Below are 22,703 nucleotides of genomic sequence, written 5' to 3'. Positions count from 1 at the left end.
TGTGAAGCAATGTAGGAATGGTCCCATCAAAGTGGGCAAGCACTGGAGGTGTATGGAGACGTTGCCGCAAGACGTTAAATGCACCTTGCTCTTCATACAAAAGCAGCATCGTCTCTCGTGAGGAGAGTTAACGGTGACGCAATGCAAGCAAAGTGCAATAAACTGCCGGTAATAGGCGCGGAGGCCGAGAAACCTCCGGACAGCCTTTTTGTCAGACGGTACGAGAAACTGTGCGACGGCGGTAATTTTTTCAGGATCCGAGCAGAAACTGGCGTGGCTGACGACGTGACCAAGAAACTGCAGTTACGCAAAGCCAAAGTGGCACGTCTCTGGCTTCAGGGTGAGGCCGGCGGATCTTATGGACTGCAGAACCACTTCAAGCCGTTCGAGGTGTTCTTCAAATGTTGCGCCGTGTATTCCACTGCAAAGCCAGAGCGGCGCGTGCCAGCGTTGTAGCAGACGACGCGAAGCACCTCCCCTAGGCCCCCGTGCGCCTGCGCCGATTTGCTTCGATGCGCGGCCGCGCCGGAGGCACCGGCGCTGCGCGGAGCACGGCCACGCGGAGCCGTGTTCACCCCAAGAGTGGACGACCCTGTACATTAATTACGGCGCCATATTGCCTTAGGAAATCCATTCCAAAAATCAAATCTTTACAGCACGCAGGAAGAACGATGAAAGTGGCCACGAAAGAAGAATCTTCAATGTTAATTCTTGCAGTACATCTTCCAGTAGGCGTCAGTAATTGGCCACCTGCTGTCCTTATGTGAGGCCCCGTCCATGGCGTCTTTACTTTCCGTAGGTGGAGGGCGAGTTCCTGACTTATTATAGAGAAGTCAGAACCAGTGTCGACTAATGCTGTCACTGGGGCCGTATTCTGAAACATTCCACTTCCCCCGGCAATATTTCTTTGTCGCTTTCAGGCGGGCGCCGATTGGCTGGCTGAGCAAAATTGAACTGACGTCGGGCTCAACCAGCCAATCAGCTCATACAATTTTGCTAAAACAGCCAATCATCGCGCACCTGAAAGCGAAAAAGAGATATTGCCGAAGTGGAACGTTTTTGAATACATCCCCTGGCTGCCCATCCACGAAAACATCAAGGTCGGCACTCACAATTTCTTCGAGGTCGGTGGTTATCGGCTTCTCGGCGTTCTGCAGCAGGCGAGTTGGGGGCTTTTTATTGTCTTGCGGCGGGCCTGCAACTTTACCCCCAGAGGTCACCATCTTCAGTTTTCCCGGTGAGGGCTGGGCGACCTTCGGCCTTGAAGGTCAACAAAACTACGCCCAGCAGGCATCTAGCATGGAGGGGTTGGAGAGCGCGCCCGACGGCTGAAATCGGTCCGATCATTGGGCACGGATTCGTCATGCGGGTGCACTATGGGAGGTCCCTGAAAAGCAGCATTTTCGTGGCGTAGCAAGGATTCACCCTTTGCACGTCGACCATCAGACCACGGACGAAGAGGTCAAAATGATGTGTCACGATGCCAGCAATGGCACGAAATATGGCCAGCGCTCTAGCAGTTAAAACAGAGAGGGTGGGTATTGGTGGTGCGCCACGAGTCGGATCTCCGAAATTGTGGCCGTCTCGTAGGGTCGTTTTGCGACGTGGTCCAAGGCGCAGCGAATGACGGCTGGTGGTATGACTGCATCGGCATCACGAGCGCGCGCCTCAATGTCTCCTCTTGCGGCGGTGACCAAGAAGGGGCTCTCGGAGGCTGGTTGTAACGGGTGGGGAACATCGGACAGCGGCGGCGTAACTCATGGGACGCTGGTGGTCGGGAAGATCGGCTGCCGGTAACGCCTGCCTGATTTCGTCGCGCACCACTTCGGCAATTCATGCAACGGGGCTATCCAGTGTGGTGTCAGGATCCGGTGAACTACTCTGACGAGCTCTCTGATCAATACACACAAGAAGCTCTGATACTCTGGAGTCAATGCGGCATCATTAATTGCAGCGCTGGTGGGCAGGCGATCGTACTGCCTGCATCGTTGATGAAGGGCCCGCTCAATAGCCGTAGCCTCTTTGATAAAATCAGCGATGGTGACTGGTGGATTCCGCACAAGCCCTGCGAACAACTGCTCTTTTACACCTCGCATGAGGTAGCATAACTTCCTATACTCGGTCATGTTCGGGTCGGCTCTACGAAAGAGATGGGCCATGTCTTCGGCAAACATTGTGACCGACTCATTGGGTTGTTGCACCTGTAGCTCCATCAACTGCTGGGCGCGGCCGCGTCGGTCAGCACTTGCAAACGTATCGGTGGTTTTCTGCCGAAAGTCATGCCATGTCATCAGGCTAGCTTCGCGGTTCTCGTACCAAGTACGGCCACTGTCGTCAAGTGCGAAATAGACATGCGAGAGCTTTTGCTGCTCAGTCCACTGGTTCATCTGTGCGACGCGCTCGTACTTGTCAAGCCAGTCTTCAATGTCCTTGAAGGCCGCACCGCGATGGTGACCGGGAACCAACGGATGAAGAACGGTTACCTGTGGTTGAGTTGGAGACCGACTACATTGGGGTGCTTGCGGTGGGCTGGTTTCAGCCATTGCCAGATGTGTGGAGCTCCTGGAAAGAGGTGGTTGAAGAGGGGAGAACTCCGGGGCAAGGCCTAGCAGTCGACGACTGAAGCGATGTACGGGGGTTGTAACTGGTGACAATGCATCCGACGTAGATGAATGGCTCCCAGAGGGAGTCTGGAGCATCAGGCATGGTCAATACCCAGCACCTCCACCACTGTTGCGGTACAATGCCAAGAGAAGTCAGGGAGACGTTCTTGAAGAACAGCAGGACAACCCGCGCAAGCAAAACAGAACAGAGACGCGTCTTCTTCGTCGTCAGCCAAAATCTCACTGACCCACTAGACAGAGTCCGTTAATGTCCCCATCGTCGTTGTCGTCTGCCTAGAGCACACGCGTCAATATGAGAGGAATAAAAACACTGAGATAAGTCTTGAGGGAGAGATAATAATGGATAGGACCGTTTCGAATAGCCGCGGTTGTTGCGTAGGGTCACCAGTTCCTGAGCCAAGACATAGTACATAAAATAAGTTGCTTTATCACTCCTTTCATAGCATACCCCTGGACAAATTATAGGATCGTGGTTATGTCTAGCTGTGACACGCCGAGATCCCGAAATATGGTTTTCTAGAGTAGGAAAAGTGACGCGCGAGGGCATTTGTCCCAACACAGCGCTCCCTCTAAGCATCGACCAGGCACATGGGCGATGAGGAGTCCTGTAGAACATTGCACATACCCACGAAGGGGATTGGCCACACAGGTAGACGGTGTCCACAGCCTGACGACACGCCCACGAGTTTTTTTTTTTTTTTTCGTCTTTTTTTCCCCGCTGTTACAAGCATGTAGGGGGAAGCATGCCCGCAACACTTCTTTTTTCGTGAAATTAATAAAAAAAAAAAAACAAGATCGCGCCGTGAACACAGAGAATTCAACGGAGAAATCAAGCTGCCAACTCGCTAAATGACCACCGAGATCTACTTATTTTACGAAAAAAAACTAAGAAAAAAAACCTGCTCGGCTTTGCGTGCAAAGCACGGCTTTCGTCGTCAGCTTCGCCCGACAACCACGGGAGACAGCGACCACACATAACCACTGATTCCTTTATTTAAGCGTGTAAATTCGCCGCGGCCTGAAAATACCCGGTAACGAGGTTTCCACGACGACACGCTCACGAAATGGGTGAGAGCTAGCGCCGTACGACTCCCAACTCGTCGCAAATTCCTGCCTCTCTCAAACGTGGCAACGCTTTGTCACGCCTGACCATCGTCCTCGATATGTCGCACCTTAATAGATGACATTCCGCCGTATTTACCTTGCTGGCAGGCGTCGGGACGGTGCTCAGGCGGCAACAAGTGTTAGAGGTACCAGGCTAGCGCAGGACAGCCGCACAGCTGACAAAAGAGTCGGCATTTAATTTTCGGATCGCAGCCAATCATAATGACAAAATAAGAGGCTGCCCAATTAAATAAAAAATAAGAAGCTTCGAGTAATACAAAATAAATAATAATTTTATAGTTCAAACATTTATAGCACTAACAATACCTTTTATATTTAAGTAATTGAAACAAAAACTGTTACTATTTATCTGCGAGCCTATTGCAAGATGGCGCGGCCCATTGATTGAAATTTACGCGTGGTGGTGGTCTCCACGACGCGGTAATCGAACCGACCATGAACGAATCTGAGCGATCGCGTGGAGATTCATTGCGCAGCCGACTGATGGCCGAGGACGATTACATGCTTCGGCTGATTGACACGGTGCCTCCGAAGTACTACTTCGACTCTGACACCGTGGAGGCATTGACCGAAGAGATCAACTCGAAAGTGGCCAACCGGGTACAAGGTAGTGTTTCGCTAGCGTGACTTGTTTGTTGTGTTGCGATGTTTTTTCTAAGATCCACCCTGGAGGAAACGTAAACTGGTATCGGAGAAAGGCACATCGTTTTCGCGCGCCCTGTCGGGTTTTCCTCACTTGCGGAGATGCTTACTGTGCTGTCATTTTGCAGCTCTCACGATATTTACCGATGACGTTCTTAATTAGCAGTCGGAGTGCTGAGGAGATCGAATGTTGCTAAATTGACGCAGGTGCCGTTACGAAATTCGACATCTGGTTTCTAAATTCCTGCATTGTCGCGCATTGAGCGGTTTGTTATCAACCAATTGTGTTCTTCTTTCTGTGGTTTTACGTGCCAAAACCAGTTCTTATTATGAGGCACGCTGTAGTGGAGGGCTCCGGATTAATTTTGACCACCTGGGGTTCTTTAACGTGCACTACAACGCAAGCACACGGGCGTTTTTGCATTTCGCCTCCATCGAAATGCGGCCGCCGCGGCCGGGATTTGGTCCCGCGATCTCGTGCTCAGCAGCGCAACGAACCAATTGTGAGTGCTGCCGCAGTCCAACCGTTCTTCGGAGCGCACCTGGACGCGCCATTCGTCCGTATGAGGTGGTGTAAGCAGTGAAATCGAATTTAAATTTAAAGGGACAGTAAAGCACTTTAGAGTAGTATTACACTCGTGGGTCTGCCACTTGCGGGTACGCCGCATCTCAGCCAGTCTTTGAAACCTATTTTCGTTAATTTCGCGAAAATGAGGTTAATGTCTCATTTTTTTTTTTCAATTTCGCGCCGAAACTCCAACGCCGATACGTCAATGTGACGTCACAGATGTCAGTGCTTATCCGTATTAGGGCCGCGCAGGCTCAGTAAAGGTTTCCGAAACTTGTCATGTTAAATCTTTGCCTCCTTTAGAATATCATGTATACAGTTAATTTTAATCCATAAACAATTAATTAGACCTAGTGGGCGCCGTAAATATCCGTGACGTCACCGCGAGCAAGTGCGAGAACTTCGAGGTGGCGTCGCCACCTGTCTTTCCTTCTTGCGCCTTTACTGGCTTACCAAGCCTCTTCTCATGGTTAGAGTGGCACTTTTGATATTGTAGGAGGGTAATTTACTAACACAGGTAAAGTAATTTTTCTCTTTAGTGTCCCTGTAATGTACAGCCATGGAAACGAAACAGTGATCGCCAAAAATGAGCAGACAGAATGGGCTTGTTCATCTTCAGCAAATATTTGTGACAACTTTATCAAGCTTCATTTCACGTTATTATTTGTGTAGCGCAATAAGCACAACACTTCTAATTGTGGATAGATTGATGAGCTGCTTCCAAATTGTGACATGCTTCTAATGTCAAAAAGACAAAAAATGCTGCTGCTGAACCATGTGAACCGTTGTGTATATTGATCCTGGAATGTGCGTTCCAAGTGCAACTAACAATGTTTTGCAGACAGGACAATATATCTCGATACCATTGATAACATTCCAATGCTTAGAGCTACATCCCATGTAGCTTTCACTATAAAACATGTTTTGTGTAGTTTGCCCCAGCATGATGTGACACATGTGTGTGCATGTGCGTGCACAAAATTATATTTAAGATTTCGTATTAAAGAAAATGTACAAGAATGTCTTGCATATGCAAGCACAATCAACAGTATGTATGCCCGGAGTTCCACAGAAAAACAAAATATTTCTTGACAACTTGGCACTGACAGCCTAAAACTAACAAGTGTCCTGCAATATTTGCAGTGCTAAGCTTGAACTTCAGGTTACATGCCAGGGTTTAAGGAAAAGGAGATTTTGTATGGGTGTGCCAGCAGACGGAAAGGATATCTAGAATAAAATGAGGAAAGACAGAAAAAGGAACAGGAAGTGTATCAGCACTCTTCCAGTTCCTTTTTCTGTGTCTTGCCTCACAAATTTTTCCAGTTATCCTTTCCGTTTGCTGGCACACCCTTACAAAGTATCAACTCACCCAACAAGCCACTCTTAGGAAAGAGATATAGAAAATACTGGGATGACTGGAGTCCTACTTGGGGGAATGGGTATACGGGGAAAGCAGATCGGGCTAAGTGTGACTTACTGCGGAAACTTCACATGCAAAGCACTGTAGCAAGCTAAGTGCCTCTTCAACAATTTTTTTTTCTTAGAACACCTGGTTCGCATACTTTTAATCATGGGTGTACACGTGTTTATGTATGTCACAGGTTTGTCATGGGTTGTATCTCGTTCGAATTTTGATTAACCGGACTTGTAATAATTGAAACAAAGTCGTGTGAGCCTCCGGAGCCTGAATTAATGCAAGCATTGACTGGGTGTTCCTTTCAAGGCTCGGGCGTCAAGAAGGCACACAAAATGGCGCGGCTGGACCCAGGCCTTTTCCAGACTGTCAGTCAGCTACTGCAGGCTGGTGAACCGAAAAGCAAGAAACCCCGGAAAGCCAGTGAGTGATCAATTACTCGCTGATTTTGCAGAACTTCTCTTTAGATTTTGAGTGTTGCATGACATTTTAATTCTCTCATGTTTGCAAATCCACCATTGTATTTTAAGCAGAATGACACATCCCCCTGACTACAGCCAACCATTTCGTTGTCTTTCATCCCTTTCTTTCATGGGGTCTCTACTACAAAACATTTAGTTCTGGGACATACAGGGTGTCAAGTCAGGGGGGGCTGGCCCCTTCTCCATTTTTTGAGGGGCTCGGCCCCCCCTCGGTAGGTCAACTGTAGCACTGCGTAACCCATTCGATAAGTGCTGAAGGTGATTTTATTACCAGTAGTGCACTGTGCGAGTCAATCCAAATTTTTTGATTAATGATTTAATTGCAAATAATTGATTGATGTGACAAGAGCAAAAACAGGAAAGCAGGTATTGTCGTACTGCTGCATGCATTTCCCCAAGGCACTGCACATGACGGTTACCACCCTTGTTCGACTAAGATTCTTGGCACAGCATACTGTTTTAATGAGTCACCCGAGTGTGAAGCTACCTGCTCGTGAATTGTGGAGGTTCACCTTGGTTTCCTTATGTTGCCAGTTAATTATCATTCGTTTAGTTGTGCAATATGAGTGCTATGGTATACCAAAGACGCATGCATTTTGTTCACTTTTGTAGGTAAGTAGGTGCGAAACCACAACATTGCCTGAGGTTGTCTATGAAGCAAGGCAACTAATGTTCTGTGTTGCTGCTACACTTGTTTGCTTTGCGATCACAAATATTTAATCCTTTGCGCCCTGAGCTATTTATGAACAAAACGTTTCCAAAATGCAATTTTATTTAAGTGCTTGATTGAATTAGCACATTACATAAATGCCCAATATACGCCCAGAATAATGTATTTATTTGCAGAACACGCATAGAAATTTATTTCATTCTAGACAAAGTTTGCTTCACTACATTGCTTGAAGGGGGCCTTTTCAGCGCCAATGACGTAAACAAAAAGTGAATGTCCCAAACGTAACTTCTGTGGCCTGTGAGAGTTGTGACGAAACCAACTGCCACATAGAATCACATTCAGTCATGTTCTCGCTTCACATTACTCTGGTCTCGCATGCCTTGTGTAGAAATTTGCATAATCTCAAGTTTCGAAGATGCATTAAGGCTGCATCAAGCATTCGTTCGCCGCTGCTGCTGCTCTGCCATTGTTCTGACAGCGAGTCGGGACCGTCCTCCGTCGGAGTGAAGGCTGGTTCCCGGCCAAAATGTCAGTAAAATCCTGGTGTTTTTCCTACGTGCTTCTATTTGTGGGCCTGTTTCCCTGCCGGATCCTGTGATTCAATGCTTCATTGGTGTGTATATATATATATCATAAGAAGCCAACAAACACAGACACCAAGGACAACATAAGGGAAATTACTTGTACTCACTAATTGAATTGGAGAAAATGATAAACTAATGGAAATGAAAGTGGATGAAAAAACAACTTGTCGCACGTGGGGAACGATCCCACATGTTCGCATTACACGTGGGATGCTTTTACCAATTGAGCTACTGCAGCACCGTTTTCCCATCCACTTTCTGGGCTATTTATCCTGGGCTATTTACAAACAATGTTGTAAGACAATATGTTCATTTATTTATTTAAAAAGTCCTCACAGGCCTCGTGAGAGGCATTGGGTAAGAGGGGCATCACAAAAGGAAAACAGCATGCATAATTGGTACATAATGTACATACACGATTAATTGGCATAATAATAATGGATATTCATGATTTCCTTTGTATGCTGGATGATTACACAAAAATAATTGTAGAAGTGACAGGCTTATTGAAGTATAAAACAAATACTACAGTTCGCATCACAATAGGCAATTCAATGTTGTATATATAAGAATCCAAAATAGCAACTACAACAAAAAAATGACAATGGACCCATAAACGGAAGGATTACATCAGTATTGCATAAAAATATATTGGACTGGTGACATTATAATCAGAGAAAAAAAAAAGAAACATAGTAATACAAGAAAAAGAGCAAAGTGATCCCATAAACGAGAAAGCTAACAGAAGGCATATCATGAGGAAACATGAGAAGTAGGGGACACGCCTTTTTGTTGAGATTACGCAATGAAATGTGAGATGGTGAGCTGGCAAAAATTGTCAGAATTTTTTTCGGCGACGATGGAATCAGGAAGGGCATTCCAGAATCGAATATATATATATATACAGTCGAATCTCGATAATTTTAACACGAAGGGGCCCGAAAATTTGTTCGAATTAAAAGAAGTTCGTATTAAAAAAAGGTCTTATTTTTGAAGTATTCATGCACGATGTATGAACGGTGCGAGTCGTAAAATGCGGCGCGCAAGCACATCGCGAGCGAGGGCCACGAAACTGCCCACGCCGGCCAACGCTCGCTTCCCGATAACGGCAGAAAATGAAACTTCAGGGAGTGGACGGCACGGCGACGGGCCTGCACAGAGAACGTCGAAGGTGAGGGAGGAGGGTGGCAGAGAAGCGGATTTGGCCTTGGCAGCGCCGTCGCTCGGTGGCAGTGGCTTCGGTGGCTCCCCTCGCAACTCCCTCGAAGCTCCCTCACCTTCGACTGTCTCAGTGCGCGCCCGGCGCCGTCGCTCCCGCCAGCCTGACGCCAGCTTAGCCTGCTCCCTGAAGTTTCGTTTTCTGCCATTATCGGGAAGTTGGCCGCAGCCGCTGCGTTGGCTGAGACGTGGGCACGTACACGCGTGTTCCGGCGCGACGGTGAAACGGTAACCTTGCCATTTGAGAGTGAAATTTCCACCACATAATTTTTTTTTTCGTTTTCTTTATTTCCACACAGTGTTGTGGGGTCTCTCCTAAGATTTCGCTCTGCGGCGGTGTCGGAGCAATGCGGGTCGGAGGCGCCGCCGCGTGATTTGGCGCGCCACTGAGAGCATTGTCGGTGCGCCGTATGTTCGAATTAACCATCGCAAATGCTTTTGCGTTCGAATTATCGGGCGTTCTCGCCCATAGGAACACACACAACTTTGATGGGACCACAGCATCAGTTCGAATAAACCAGAAGTTCAAATTAAGCGTGTTCAAAATAACGAGATTTAACTGTATATATGAGCGTGTGTGTGCGTGTGCACGCTATACTAGTGGCCACTCTATGAGGGCCTCCACTCCACTGAAGGGAACCTTTAAGCCCTGGATGTGCATAGTAAGAAACATACTTGCCACAATGACACTCCCACCTCTAGCTTTGAAATTCTTGTGAACAAAAAGGTTCTTGGCATATGAAAAGAGATTGATTAATGTAGTTTGATATTTCAAAACAACGCACAGTCTATGTGAGATACTGTAGTGGAGAGCTGTGGATAGCGCAAAATGTACCATCAGCCACTCATTCACGCCATGCTTTATTCACTGAGGCACGCATCTTATGTAAAGCAGTTTTTGGTGGCAACCTACCTCGTGCCAAATAAAGTAGTAATCAGCATGAATAATAAGTTGCTGAAAATTGTAGTCGTAGTTTTGAGTCGGGGCTTCTTCATGCAAAAGGAAAGGCTTTCAATCATGAGAGATACAAGATGGCAGATCTTTGTGTGGCCGAGTTTTCATGGAAATATTTTCTGAAATGCCCCGCTTATGCAGCTCTCCACATTTCCCATCCCAAGATGTTTTCTTGGTGTCTGTTCACACTGCTGCTAGTGTGAAGTTTCTCCTCCTAAATACCCTGGCCTGCCAGGCAACGTGAATGCGCATGATGCGGATCGAGATTTCGCAGACCGAGACGACGTCACCAACACAGATGCATTCACAATCTGCCGGTCGGGCAGAAATAGGCTGGTTCCTTTAGGCAAATCATAGATCATTACAGGCTAGCCAGGCCTAGATACCCGGCAGCACATTGCTCGTTAAATAAGTGGCAATCGGTGGCTTGGCGGCTAATACAAACCAACACATTCCCCAACCCCATTGACTTCAGTCACTATCACCCAGACGTATTCACAGACATATGTAAGCGTAACAACCGAGCAGATCTTCAACACATAATCTGGGCATGCCCAAAGAAACAATATAATAACAATAACTGGTCAAAAACACAACAACCAAGTTTAATAATAAGCGATGAGGAGCAATGGGAGATCGTGCTGCTCAGCTCGAACCCGGATGTTCAAGCAAGAGTTGTCCAAATGGCTGAAGACACCACCGCGGCCCAGGGGCTGCCGGCCGCCGTCTAAAGGGGGCACGGGGGAGGCTTCTAGTCATTACCCCCTCCTCTAACCACATTTTGGGCAAGATAAAGTTATTTCTCTCTCTCTCTCGTCCTTTATGGGTGACACCAAGTGCCTTTAGTTAAAGTGTGTGCCCTGATCAATGTGTGTATACACAACACTCTCTTGCAGAATCGAGCCTACATTCGGCTGCACTGGATCGGGCCAGTTCTCTGGATGAGCTCCGACAGCGGCTCAGCCACAAGATTGAGGCTCTAAGAGGTGAGGAGATCACTCTTGTTGTTGCCATTGTGTGATGTATAGGTTAGAAGAAAGACTGTCCTAGAAATAGCAGTAGGGTTGGACATGGAGTCAGGAAGGCACATAACATGTGGTATGTCATGTCCTCCATGCCTTAAAGGACAAACATTGAATCAATTGAAACTTGAACATTGAATTGGAACTCTACTCATTTAAACCAGAAATGTAGTGTAATAAAATGTGTGGCCATGTATGTACTCTGCTGAACAAATTAAGTGGAATAATTTTAGCTTTGGACACTCAGCATGTCAAAATGCAGTAAACATCCGACTCTCAGATTATTGCTTGATTTTCAGGGAATACTTTATGCTTCAGGACATACATAATGAAAAATGTTATTATCACAGCAACGTTCACATTTGTGTAAAATGCTTGCCAAAAGCCCGTGTGCTTGCATTGTAGTGCACGTTAAAGAACCCCAGGTGGTCAAAATTAATCCGGAGCCCTCCACTACATCGTGCCTCATAATCAGAACTGGTTTTGGCACGTACAACCCCAGAAAGAAGAAAAATATTCCCAGCATTTGAAAGAAGAGCACAAAGTGTACTGATAGCCATGTGCTCTTATATAACATTTCATTCATTGAGAACGGTACAAGCTATTGAAAAAAGCCAAAGGCCTCTTGATGATTGCTGGCAATGTCCAAATGGCTTTTACTTTTTCGCAATAGGCTGTGCATATGTGACTAGACATGCTTGTGCTTGTCTCACTTTTTGCGCTGTTTTGTTCTTACGTAGCATCATGTAGTACTAACTAGCCCAACGGCAAACTCTCCTAAAGCTTACAATCTTCTCTTTGATGAAAGCAGCCACCCACGCTTTCACGAAACACACCATGTGTCTACTTGCATAATGGCTTGACATGTTTGCATGGTGGTCATTGTCACAGGAAAAAGACCAGCAGGAGGGGAGCGCAAAGCCACCAAACCAGCTGCCAAGCCAGCTGCCAAGCCAACCCAGAACAAGCGACACAAGCCAACTCAAGACACCCTACCCGCTGCGAGCAACAAGAAAGCAGAAAAGACCCCCCAGGCAGCGCCAGTCTTCAACCGCGACAGCCACATGGTGTACAGCAAGTTTGAGCTGGCAGGCTCAGCAGCAGGGACCGATGCGCGTCCCAAAGTTGAGAAGAAAAAGCTCGTCCATCAACTGGAGGTGAAGGCAGAAAAGATGAAGAACCTTGAGGAACTTGACCCAGAGCGTGCGAAAAAGGCGCAGGAGAAGCAGAAGTGGCACAGGGCTCTGGACAGGGCTGAGGGGATCAAGGTGGGTGGCTAAATGTTTGTTTTTTATTATCAGTGATGTGGCAGGTGTCTCCGTGTGCAGTTTTCTTATCTGTCACTTTCAGAAATACAATCACTTTCATGTGATTTCACATCACTAGCACTTAATGCATCGGCATCTACAGGTGACAGTGTTCTTGGCTCTGCGCATTCCTGGCACTGTGCCAGATATGTTGACACGCCCAGTGCTGGTCTCGTGAAATCTCACCAAAGTGTTTACCTATATCCCCTAGAGGGATCGACTGAGAATATTGCCCCAGTTGATCTCTTGCTTCCAAAAACTTCATTAAGACCGGTTTCTGCGAGCCTAGTGGCTCAGCCTCTAGAAACTTTTATTTTAGGGGTCAAAGGGGGTCCATCGGCTTGAACAACATCTTGCATACTTCGCTCACGTGGCAGAAGTAATTTACTACGCTGTAAAAACCTGCATATTACTGCAAGTTTCTTTTCGAGATGTTGGCTCATTACATTTGCTTCTCATGTTATATTTGGGTCCTAAACTTATTGAAGTCTTGTTTTTATTCATCCAGTGGCAGTTTCAAATTCAAGACATTGCGGAGTGAGAGAAGCCTGTCGTCAGTGTCACTGAGCACAAAACTGGCACCATTTTCTGACATGTGTGCAGCTGTATTTTTTCATGGCCGGTTTAGGGCAGCAAAACTAACAACGAATGAAGTGCATAGAGTGGTGCTGATGAAGGCTGCTGAAAGTAAAGGCTCACAGTGCACGCTAGGCCATCTCCACTTGCAACAGCGGTGTACAGTGAACTTGAATGTGGTGCAGTCTGACTGTAATAGCAGAGACTGCATGCTCAGTTCCAGTTACCACTCGCAATTAAGGCCATTTTGAGCTCATTTTCACAGACCAAATATTGCCCTTTATAATAGCATGTCTGGGTTCGTATTATAAGTGGCCTTTTTCAGTATCTTCCAATAAATGACAATTTCTGTGTCCTTTGTCAGCTGCTATGTATGAAAATTCAATGACATTAGATGAAAATGTTATGTGCAGCCTAAAAGGTTTAAAAGCAAACAATTAGAAGTTGTTTTCAGACTAAGTGTATGGTTTCAATGCCAGAGCCATAATACCAATCTAAAAAAAAATCGGGGGCCTTCCACTACTATGAAGATGGAAGCTAGCGAAGCTGTGTCTATGGTGGGTCTGTTATAGTGAATATTTCTATAGTGAATTTATATATTATCATTATTGACTATATTGAGCGTCTTGGCATGTTCGTCAAAGAGCAACGACACCGGTGTCTTGTTTTTGCCCGGTGCAATGGCCAAGTAGTACATTTGCTGTGACAAGTCCGCCCCACTGTCATAGACTAGTGTATGAGCGACAGCATTCATAGCCACGGCACACTGCACGTCATCGTCAGGATCCTGGAAGATGTTGTTAAACGAGCGTGCGTCCCATAGTGAGTCCAAAGGGCAACTGCTGATAACAGCGCTACCGCAATCTCTACGTCACGAGACAAAGGGGCACAATGATTGGTGGGATGTGCCACTGTCGAGTAATGCGACACTTGTGAAAGAGGCATTCGGCGGTGGCGAGAAGTGTAACAATGGCTCATCCATCATCCGTGTTGACACCTGTGCTAAGGCACAACTGGCGGGAAACTGCCATGCACATGGAGCTGAAATTGTTCTACGTGTCATTTTGTTGTTCTGCGTTCCTTTGGATCACGTGCTCGGCACGGCATCCCAACGGCATGAGTGCAAACGGAAGGGCGCCAACGAACCATCTGTGGAAGACTACGACGCTCAAGGAAATGTTGATGATAGTTTTTTTCTACACGTGGACAAGATCCTGGGGAACCTAGCCCTTAACAGCTTCACTGTAAAAAATCAGATTAGGGCTATTTTCTGTGTTTAATAATGTACATATTAGCAGGCCATAGAGAAACGTGCTGTTACAGTGGCAGCATCTAACTTCACCACTATAGCCATAATTCCTAGTTTTTCTGGCCTTCGCCTTCAGTTGCCAATTCTAAACACATACTTTTTTCACACTTGACAGTTATTTGAGGAAAAAAATTGTTTCATCTTGCATGCATGTTGTAGGATTGTACATAGCTTACTTCCACAGTACAGAACTAGCAAAGATAGCTCTCGACTTTTTGCATGTTTGAAAGAATCATCTTGCTGTCTTTCCTGGCTCAATCGGGCCTCTGCTTTGCCTCAGTTCATGATGCTTTAGTGCATTAAATGCCTTAGGGGTGCACTGAACATTTTATTACAACTTCTAGAAATTATTTTAGAGTCTAATAATGTAGACACCTAAATAGCCTAGAGCACCTGTCTTCTGTATATTCAGTCCCAGTGAAACATCATGCAAAATTAATTTGAATTTGTAAAGTGTTTAAACATGCATGGGTGCCTTTCAGTTGAATGGAACATTATTTACCTTAAAAATCGGTTCATTGAACAATAGTAAACAAATGTAAAAGAATCAGACTTGTAGAGGCAGACTGCGAGAGAGCAATACCTGGTCAATAAGTGTGGCAGGCAATGCCTGTCTGGTACTTCAAACAAAACTGATCAGGCTTTGACTGGGGGAAAATGACACAGACATTTAGAATGTAGGCACCAGCTTTTACACGTTTGGCTACATACTAGCACAAGCCACGCTAGCATAAGGTTAATGCTTGTAGATTCCACTTCATTTCCTTATTTTGCGACTTTTTGGATAAATACTGTACATAACATTTTTAGAAAAGAATGTCGGCATTACATTGTTAAAGGCGATGATTTATCTCGGGTTGAATTCTTGAAAATACTGTATGCTGTTGACGGACATTGTGCGAATAAATGGTTATTCCTCTATGCTAAACAGTACTATTTAGCGGTCCAGTATGTTGGTGTGCATGGCACTGCTCCACCTATATCAGGAACCTAAAAAAAAGGTCTCTCTGCATTTGCAGGTGAGGGATGACCCTGAGCTGCTGAAGGCGACGCTGAAACGGCACGAGAAGCGCCGGCAGCAGAGCCGCAAGAAGTGGGAGTCTCGCACTGAGCACGTCAAGCAACGTCAGGAAGAACGCCAGCAGAAACGTCGGGACAACATCAAGGCACGCAAGCAAGCCAAGCTTCAGACCAAGATGAAGCGGCTAAAGAAAAAGGGGCACATTGTACCAGGCTTCTGAGAAGATTAGGGGTTTTGGGGGTGCAACATACATTTCTAAAAAAATATGACTGTCTTGAAAACTACTGTCTTGTGTTAGACCGGCTTGCTCATCATCACCCTTCTTCATGTCACACTGATAGATACATTAGTATGCATGCCATGCTTTATTTCATTTTGACCATCCATTCAGTAATCTTGCAAATGAGCAGATGTGAAATATACTATCGGTTTAGTAATTCATGGTCACAAAATTGTGGCACTCAAATACAGGATGAAGGAAGACAGCCTTGTGTGTGCGAGTGACAATTGCTGCATTTTATGTAACAGCATAGCCTTTTCAAATCCAAATCACTACCGTGATACATCCTGGTGTCTGTCCTTAGCCAAGGCAGTGGACCCTTGCATTGAAATAGGTTGTGTCATTGGCTCTTGTGATCACAGTTCCTCACAGCTGTCCATTTCTAGATTAACTATAATGCAGGCAGGCTATTTTCATTCACATATCCTACTCTTAGGCAGTGGAATGGCAAATTGCTGCAATGTAGTATTTCGCTCATCTCCACACATTTGGTAAGTTACACACAGTAACACGCTGTAGTTGTCCTCGCAATGGCCGACCTCACCAGGCATCAGAGAACATGTAACTGTTTATGGACGTGGTGGGATGTACTACGTATGCCTGTAGCTTCTAATGTTCTACTAAAATAAAAGCTATGGGTTGTGTCAGCCAACCAGAATGGTGTACCAGAAGAAGCGCTCCTTCGTTGTCTGCCGCTGATTCTGCCCTGTCATCCAACGCTGACTGAATGTTTCATAGAAGGTTTAGTAATGTACATTGGGTGTGCCCTTCTCTGGAACATGTAGCGAGCTCTCATTACTGACACGAGCCTTGGCCTTCAATGTACTGCATAATGTTTAGCAGTATGCTTCTGAGCAAGGGTACAAGGATGCCAGTTTCCGCAGGAAGGTTGAAATATTTTGGAGCTAAGGCATGCAACCTGGGATTGAAAACTGTGGCTTGAACTTTGGCTATGGGAATGTAGCAGGTCATTCATCACATTTGGATGGTGCTTTTAAGTAGCCAAGAAGGCTGATATGCACCGATTATATTTTTCCTAAATTTTATGTAACAAACACATGCCATCACAATCTACAGTAAACAGAAACAGCACTTATGCATTGGAAACTGCGATGAATTTAAAGCTGGGGGGAGGTGAAAGAGGATGCAAGGGTTAGAGGAATGCATTGGTAAAGATTATAGGAGACTATGGCAACAGCATTCGTATCGTTTTCCCGGAAAGATTCCACTGATGTCCAAACCTAATCCATACAAAGGGATCAAGCAGGATACAATTTTACATGCGGTAGCATATCTAGGGAGAGATGCACCGAAAAGTTCCGGTTGCATACATGCACTACATGCATTGCTCACTGAAACGCACTTCCCACTAACATTCGGCACTGTGAACAGATAGGCGGTGACAATCGTGTCTGCAAAGTATTACAGCCTATGTACGCCGTGGGTACAACTGGAAATTCAAACAAAAGCCTTTGCGCCTTTCATGTTTTCATGGAGGAGTCATTCCTCCCGCCTGCAGAGATGACACAGCGCCTACTGCACACAAATAGCCAGCAGCAGTGTGAAGGACTCCCGTGAAACGCAGAGCGTGCAAAACTGCTTCTGGAAATGCGTCGCGCAGCAATAGACCTCTTCCCGTTTGCAAACAGCGTGACGTCGCTGCAGGGACCCCCCCCCTCTGCCACGCCGCCAAAGCGGGCGCTGGTTGGCAAAAAACGTTCGTGCGACCGGTTCTCTCTCCATAAGAGCGCTGCTTGTATATCAACTGCCGCGATCGTAAGTCCGGCAAATTGCGATTTTTCGAAGTGACAGCATTTATGAACTGTGCTTAGGAAGTATAATCGTCCCCGTTTCACCAGTTCAACAACGTAGCGTTGTTGCCGAGTGCATGGTTCCCTTAAGTCAGCGTGTGGTGATTTCGTAAAAGTGCGCCTCTTCCGTAGATCAAACATCCACAAAAATGTATTACTCCTCGAAAACGAACATTTTATCACAGATGATGCACATTTTCGTGGTGGCAAAGTGATACTAGGATAAATGACTGGTCTTCGAACACAAATTTGGTCTTCGAACATTGTCGTGAATGCACTGATTTGCGCCCCATTTACACTGTAGCTTTAAACGATATACAAAATGAACTTCGTCTACAACTACACGACAGCTTAGTGGAGTCGTACAAAGTAGCGCCACCTAAACTCAGATGAGGGAGAAATGCAGAAAAATGTATTACCCTGCTTTAGGAGCATGATAAGATACCCGAGGTGAACAAAATTAATCCGGGGCCTTTCGTTACACTGTCCCCCATAAGGCACTGTGCAGCTTAGGAAACACCATAATTTAATTTTAATTATTAGTCTCGGTCAGGTGAATGTACAAAGCAAAATCTTACAGAAGTACATAATTCGTTGCGCGCTAACTTCGCTGTGTGTCGGCTGCCTCCTTTGCGGCTCTCAACTTTACAAAATCCAACTTTTGCATGTTTATGTGCATCATCACGGCATAATGTCCATACCATGAAGGACGATACACCAATAGTGAAAAAAAAGGTCAATTTTATTAGCACCCGTGAGATCTGCGTTAAATCGCGATAATTTCAGTGGTTTGCCTTTTGGGCATTCTCCGTGGTTAAATGTATACACGCAGCTTCGGCAGTGGTCATAACATCGTAGGAGCTCATTTGTATTCATACCTCTCAGTCGATAAATTATGCTCAAACGAAGTTTTGTTTTTTTCAAACTTCTTTTTCTGCACACAGCGCGGATGGTCCCTAAATACATGCGCTCACTAATCATCGTGTCTCATTCATTCTCACCCGTTCAATAATTATGGGTCATGAAGTTCTATCGGAGCCTGATCACTACGACTGGCCTTATTACACGCAACACGCCTCCACAGTCTCGTAAGCGAGATGTATTGCTGATCGAGTAGCACGCACGCACGCACGCACACACACACACACTGTGGCCCGTTTCCCTACGCAAAGGTAAGCCGATACCGTCGCTGTTCTCGCCGCACACTTTACCGCAACAAATGTGGCACACATCGATGCCAAAGCCGATATTCTTCATCGCACAATCCACCACAGACCACCACCACGTGGTTCACGCTCGCAAGTAAAAAAGGCCAGCGTCGCCACATTTTCATCACGCAGTTTACCATACGCTGATGTTCTCCGACACATTACTGCTAATCTGGCTGGCAAGAGAATTGTGGAGGTTCACGTAAAAAAATAAAAAAAAAAAAAAATAGAATAAATAAAAACACGCGGCGCCCAACTACTGCGCAACTGCACCACGCAGAAACGGCAGTTTTTTGCCAACCAGGGTCACCGCACGTGCGCCGATGACGTCACTCTGTGACGTCGCCGGTGCGGTGTGACGTGCCCCAGGAGAGGTGTATTGAAAAGGGGTGCTAAAATGGAGCCGGTGTGAGTGGTGACGTAAACGTCACGTGGGCCTCGGCTCTCTTCTTCCATGCTCTTATGGAAGAAGGCGGGGTAGGAATGTCGCTTGAGGGCGCTCGGCGAGGCGGCGGGATTAGGGTGCCTCGATGCCCAGCGCCGCCGTCCAGGGTGGAGACAACCCCGCTGGCGCCGCCATATTGTGTCACACGAGCTGAGACTCAGCTACGCTTGCGTTCATAAAGTGTTACTCGCGGCGCGCTTCCAAGTGCTTTGCCTTGATGAGGATTTTTTTATCGGTGTCCAATCTGCATATCTTTATAACCAATAGCCGTTAACTCGTCGAAGGTCGAAGACGTAAATGTATGGCGCCGGGAACATGCCCCAAGTTGCCTAATTCAATCACATTTAATATGCCGTGTGTATGTTTAAAATACGCACTATTTTTTTTTTTTTTGCGCTTCGATGCTTGGTATATAAGGTTTGCGACCCCCTGTTTGTGGAAGTTTTTCTTTTTCGCTGTTGTATTTTGGTTTACACGTCACGCCTCCTTTACCGTAGCCAGCCACTCGCGCACGGCGGTTAGTTTCCCTTGCGTTGCGCGTGCTCTTCGCGTTCGTTGCAATTATTTGACGATATCTACGCGCAATTCTTGCTTTTTTTGCCCACAAAACTGTGTGCTGACAGGATTAAGCTGGTGTAAAAGTAACTGCGATGTGAAAATAAGGTTTAGTTAGTGCTGTAGAGAAAAATGTAACGTAACTTGTCTTTGTCAATCTTGCGTAGTACACACAAGAAATCAAACGATGCACAAAATACATTTACTTATAATGTCTAGTACAATCAATCATGAAAGAGATATGTACATGAAAAATTATATGTACTGTGTGGCGCCTGAAGGTTATGTTGAAAGACGAGATAAAAAAATTAATTCGCAAGGTAGGCTCGACACACAATTCGGGATAAAGAGAGTTTTTTTTTTTTATTTATTCATTACATGGGGGGGGGGGGTGTGTTCAAGTGAGTACATCAACCTTATTACACACAATATAAATCGAAAACAAGAATGCAAACAAGAAAACGCAACCGCGGGTAATATTAATCAAGATATCCAGCCAGAATACATACATCAGGTACCATCGAATACGTCGCATCAGCCAAACACATCGATGGCGAGTACAGAACATTTCATAAATAACCATTAGAACACTGATAACTACATTGAAAAAATAAACAACACTGCATACATATCACGTACAAAAACCGTAAATGAAACTAAGACAGTCAAATACAGATTAGCAATGTTTTTCACTTCGAAAATATAGTCCATGATGATGTAGGGCTGTTGACTTTAACAGACGGCGCCCATCCTGTCGATTTCCCTCGTACTGGTCCTCTTCAAAGTGTTTCTAAGTACAGGTAAAACAACAAAAGTGATTATTGATATGAAAAGTTGCCTTGTAAATACAGAGAACCCATTACAGTGCTTAAAAATAAATTTTAGCAGAAGCAATGCTGTATTACCTCGCTTCACACGTTTCGAAGAAATGCACAGGCTACAACAGACACCATGCCAGAAAGCGCCGAAACATTTTGGTCCCATGATGCCCCTTATCTCTACTACACCTGGGCATACCGTGCACAGGCATTTAAAGACCGTCACAGTACCCACTACGATCGGGAATGAGCACGAATGACCATCGGCTTACGATCACCACGCTACAAATATGTACAAGTCTAAAAAATCAGCTATGTAACGTAACACCCTGAGGTCCGCAAGATATCTCCTGAGAAATCAGAGAAAATCACAATGTTTCGCTTACCACGTACAAAACAGCCGCTCTCCCCAGACGGAGCACTGCGTTATTTAGTCCCAAATCACCAGTACCGAAAAAAGCAAAAAAAGAAAAGAAACAAGAGACACACACGATGTGTGCTTCCCGTGAAAAAGGAAAATAGGTGGCTTACGTGACGATTCGTAGCTAATGTAGGGTACAGACTGCGCCCATCAAAACGAAAAAAGCCTATGCGACGCGCGCTCGCAAACCATACGCTACTCAGACAGCATCGGTGCAGTCCTTACTTAGTTCGTGAGCGAACGTAGGCACGTGAGCGAGGATCAGAGAATACTTTCTTATTTAAATGAAAAACACGGTGCGGTAGTCTAAACATTCTTGACACTTACCTCGCAAATGCAGGAGTTATCCGTTGCCTTCCAGTGATCGCGCTTTACTTGGGCTTCCCATCTCTTCCGTCGCTCTGGGTCCCGGGGGAAGCGAAAACAACGCAGTCCTTTACGCGTCGATCCGGCGCACTTGAGAACACAACAGCCCGTCATGTCGACATGATGCACTTGATAGCTTGTCAGTCATGCGGCTGAACACTGTCTAGCAAGTAGAAGCGTCCGCGAAGCATCCGCGCGCACTGTGCCTCGAACTCAGCACCGGCACCAAGCAATCGCAACGGCTCGCTGTGACACAATATGGCGTCGCAGCGAGAAAGCGGCGGCGCGGGGGCGGTCAAAGGTTGGCACCACCCTGAACGGCGGCGCTGGCATCGAGGCACCCTACGGCGGGATTAAATTATGGAGGGACCTTAGGCAGGATAGGGTGCCTCGATGTCCACCTCGCCCGCCGCTCCGCGGCGGGCGAGGGGGACATCGAGGCACCCTACTGCGGGAAAGTGGCTTGCCTCCTCGCCCCATAGCCTCACCACATTTCACTCGCTTCATCTCGGCGATTGGGAAAGCCTTCATTAAAAAATTAAATTGGCGACGTTAATGCGATTGGAAATCTTTAGTATTATGGGTGTCACGACCACATAAAGCCAACAGGCAGTGAAGCCAAGGAAAGCATAGGGTAATGAGCTGTGGTTGAAATTGAAATTGTACAGAGTAGTGAAGAAAATGGACAATGAAAGTGGACGAAAAGATAACTTTTCACTGATGGGAGACGAACCCACAACCTCCGCATTAGGCGTGCGTTGCGGTACTAATTGTGCTCTAGCGAAAAAAATTTGTGGGATTGTACGTGCCAAGACCACGATCTGATTATGAAGCACGCCGTAGTGGGGGACTCCGGAAAATTGTGCTCTAGCGACGGTCATCAATTTGTGATGGTATATGTTGATACGATAAGATGATAATTGTGATCTTTGTCCGTTTTCGCCGGCCCGGTGCTGCAAGCTCCAAGCGAAGCGGCACGCAGTGGTGCTTGCGTTCTTCGAACTCATGAGCGGTAAGCAGTTTCTTTAGGCGAGGCATGGAGATGGTAAGAGGGCTCACTGAACGAAGCCACGAGGCACGGGGAGTGACATAACGCATGAGGTGTGTAGTGCACTCGGGCTCCTTGCGCTTCTCTTTGGACACCCTGTGTCGCCTGGCGACGACGCTGCGATGGATATATTCGTCGTCGCAATGGCTATCTATCAAGCGGTCGCGCTCGACGCGGATGGAACGCTATCGCTTTCATATATTATTGCGATAGCAATTGTATGGACACTTC

At 46.3% G+C, this 22,703-nt stretch overlaps 2 protein-coding genes across 2 annotated transcripts in view; one reads left to right on the top strand and one right to left on the bottom strand.

The window, feature by feature from the left end:
- The window catches only part of LOC119461549 (RNA-binding protein Ro60-like), a 78,196-nt gene extending 74,226 nt beyond the window's left edge, over window positions 1–3,970 (bottom strand). The window contains exon 1 of the mRNA XM_037722891.2: window positions 3,826–3,970. The gene's annotated coding sequence lies outside the window, so the exon portion shown is untranslated. The remainder of the gene's footprint in view (window positions 1–3,825) is intronic.
- A 129-nt stretch (window positions 3,971–4,099) lies between these two features.
- On the top strand, window positions 4,100–16,457 carry LOC119461548 (surfeit locus protein 6). Its single transcript, XM_037722890.2, has 5 exons — window positions 4,100–4,356; window positions 6,683–6,796; window positions 11,182–11,271; window positions 12,199–12,575; window positions 15,519–16,457. The coding sequence occupies exons 1-5, from the start codon at window positions 4,185–4,187 to the stop codon at window positions 15,738–15,740; spliced, it is 975 nt and encodes a 324-aa protein (XP_037578818.1). The 5' UTR covers window positions 4,100–4,184; the 3' UTR covers window positions 15,741–16,457.
- Window positions 16,458–22,703: the final 6,246 nt, after the last annotated feature.

The sequence above is a fragment of the Dermacentor silvarum genome, chromosome 8 (genome assembly GCF_013339745.2).
Source record: "Dermacentor silvarum isolate Dsil-2018 chromosome 8, BIME_Dsil_1.4, whole genome shotgun sequence".
NCBI lineage: Eukaryota > Metazoa > Arthropoda > Arachnida > Ixodida > Ixodidae > Dermacentor > Dermacentor silvarum.
Note: the sequence above shows the minus strand (reverse complement) of the source record. Positions and strands in the feature narration are given on the sequence as shown.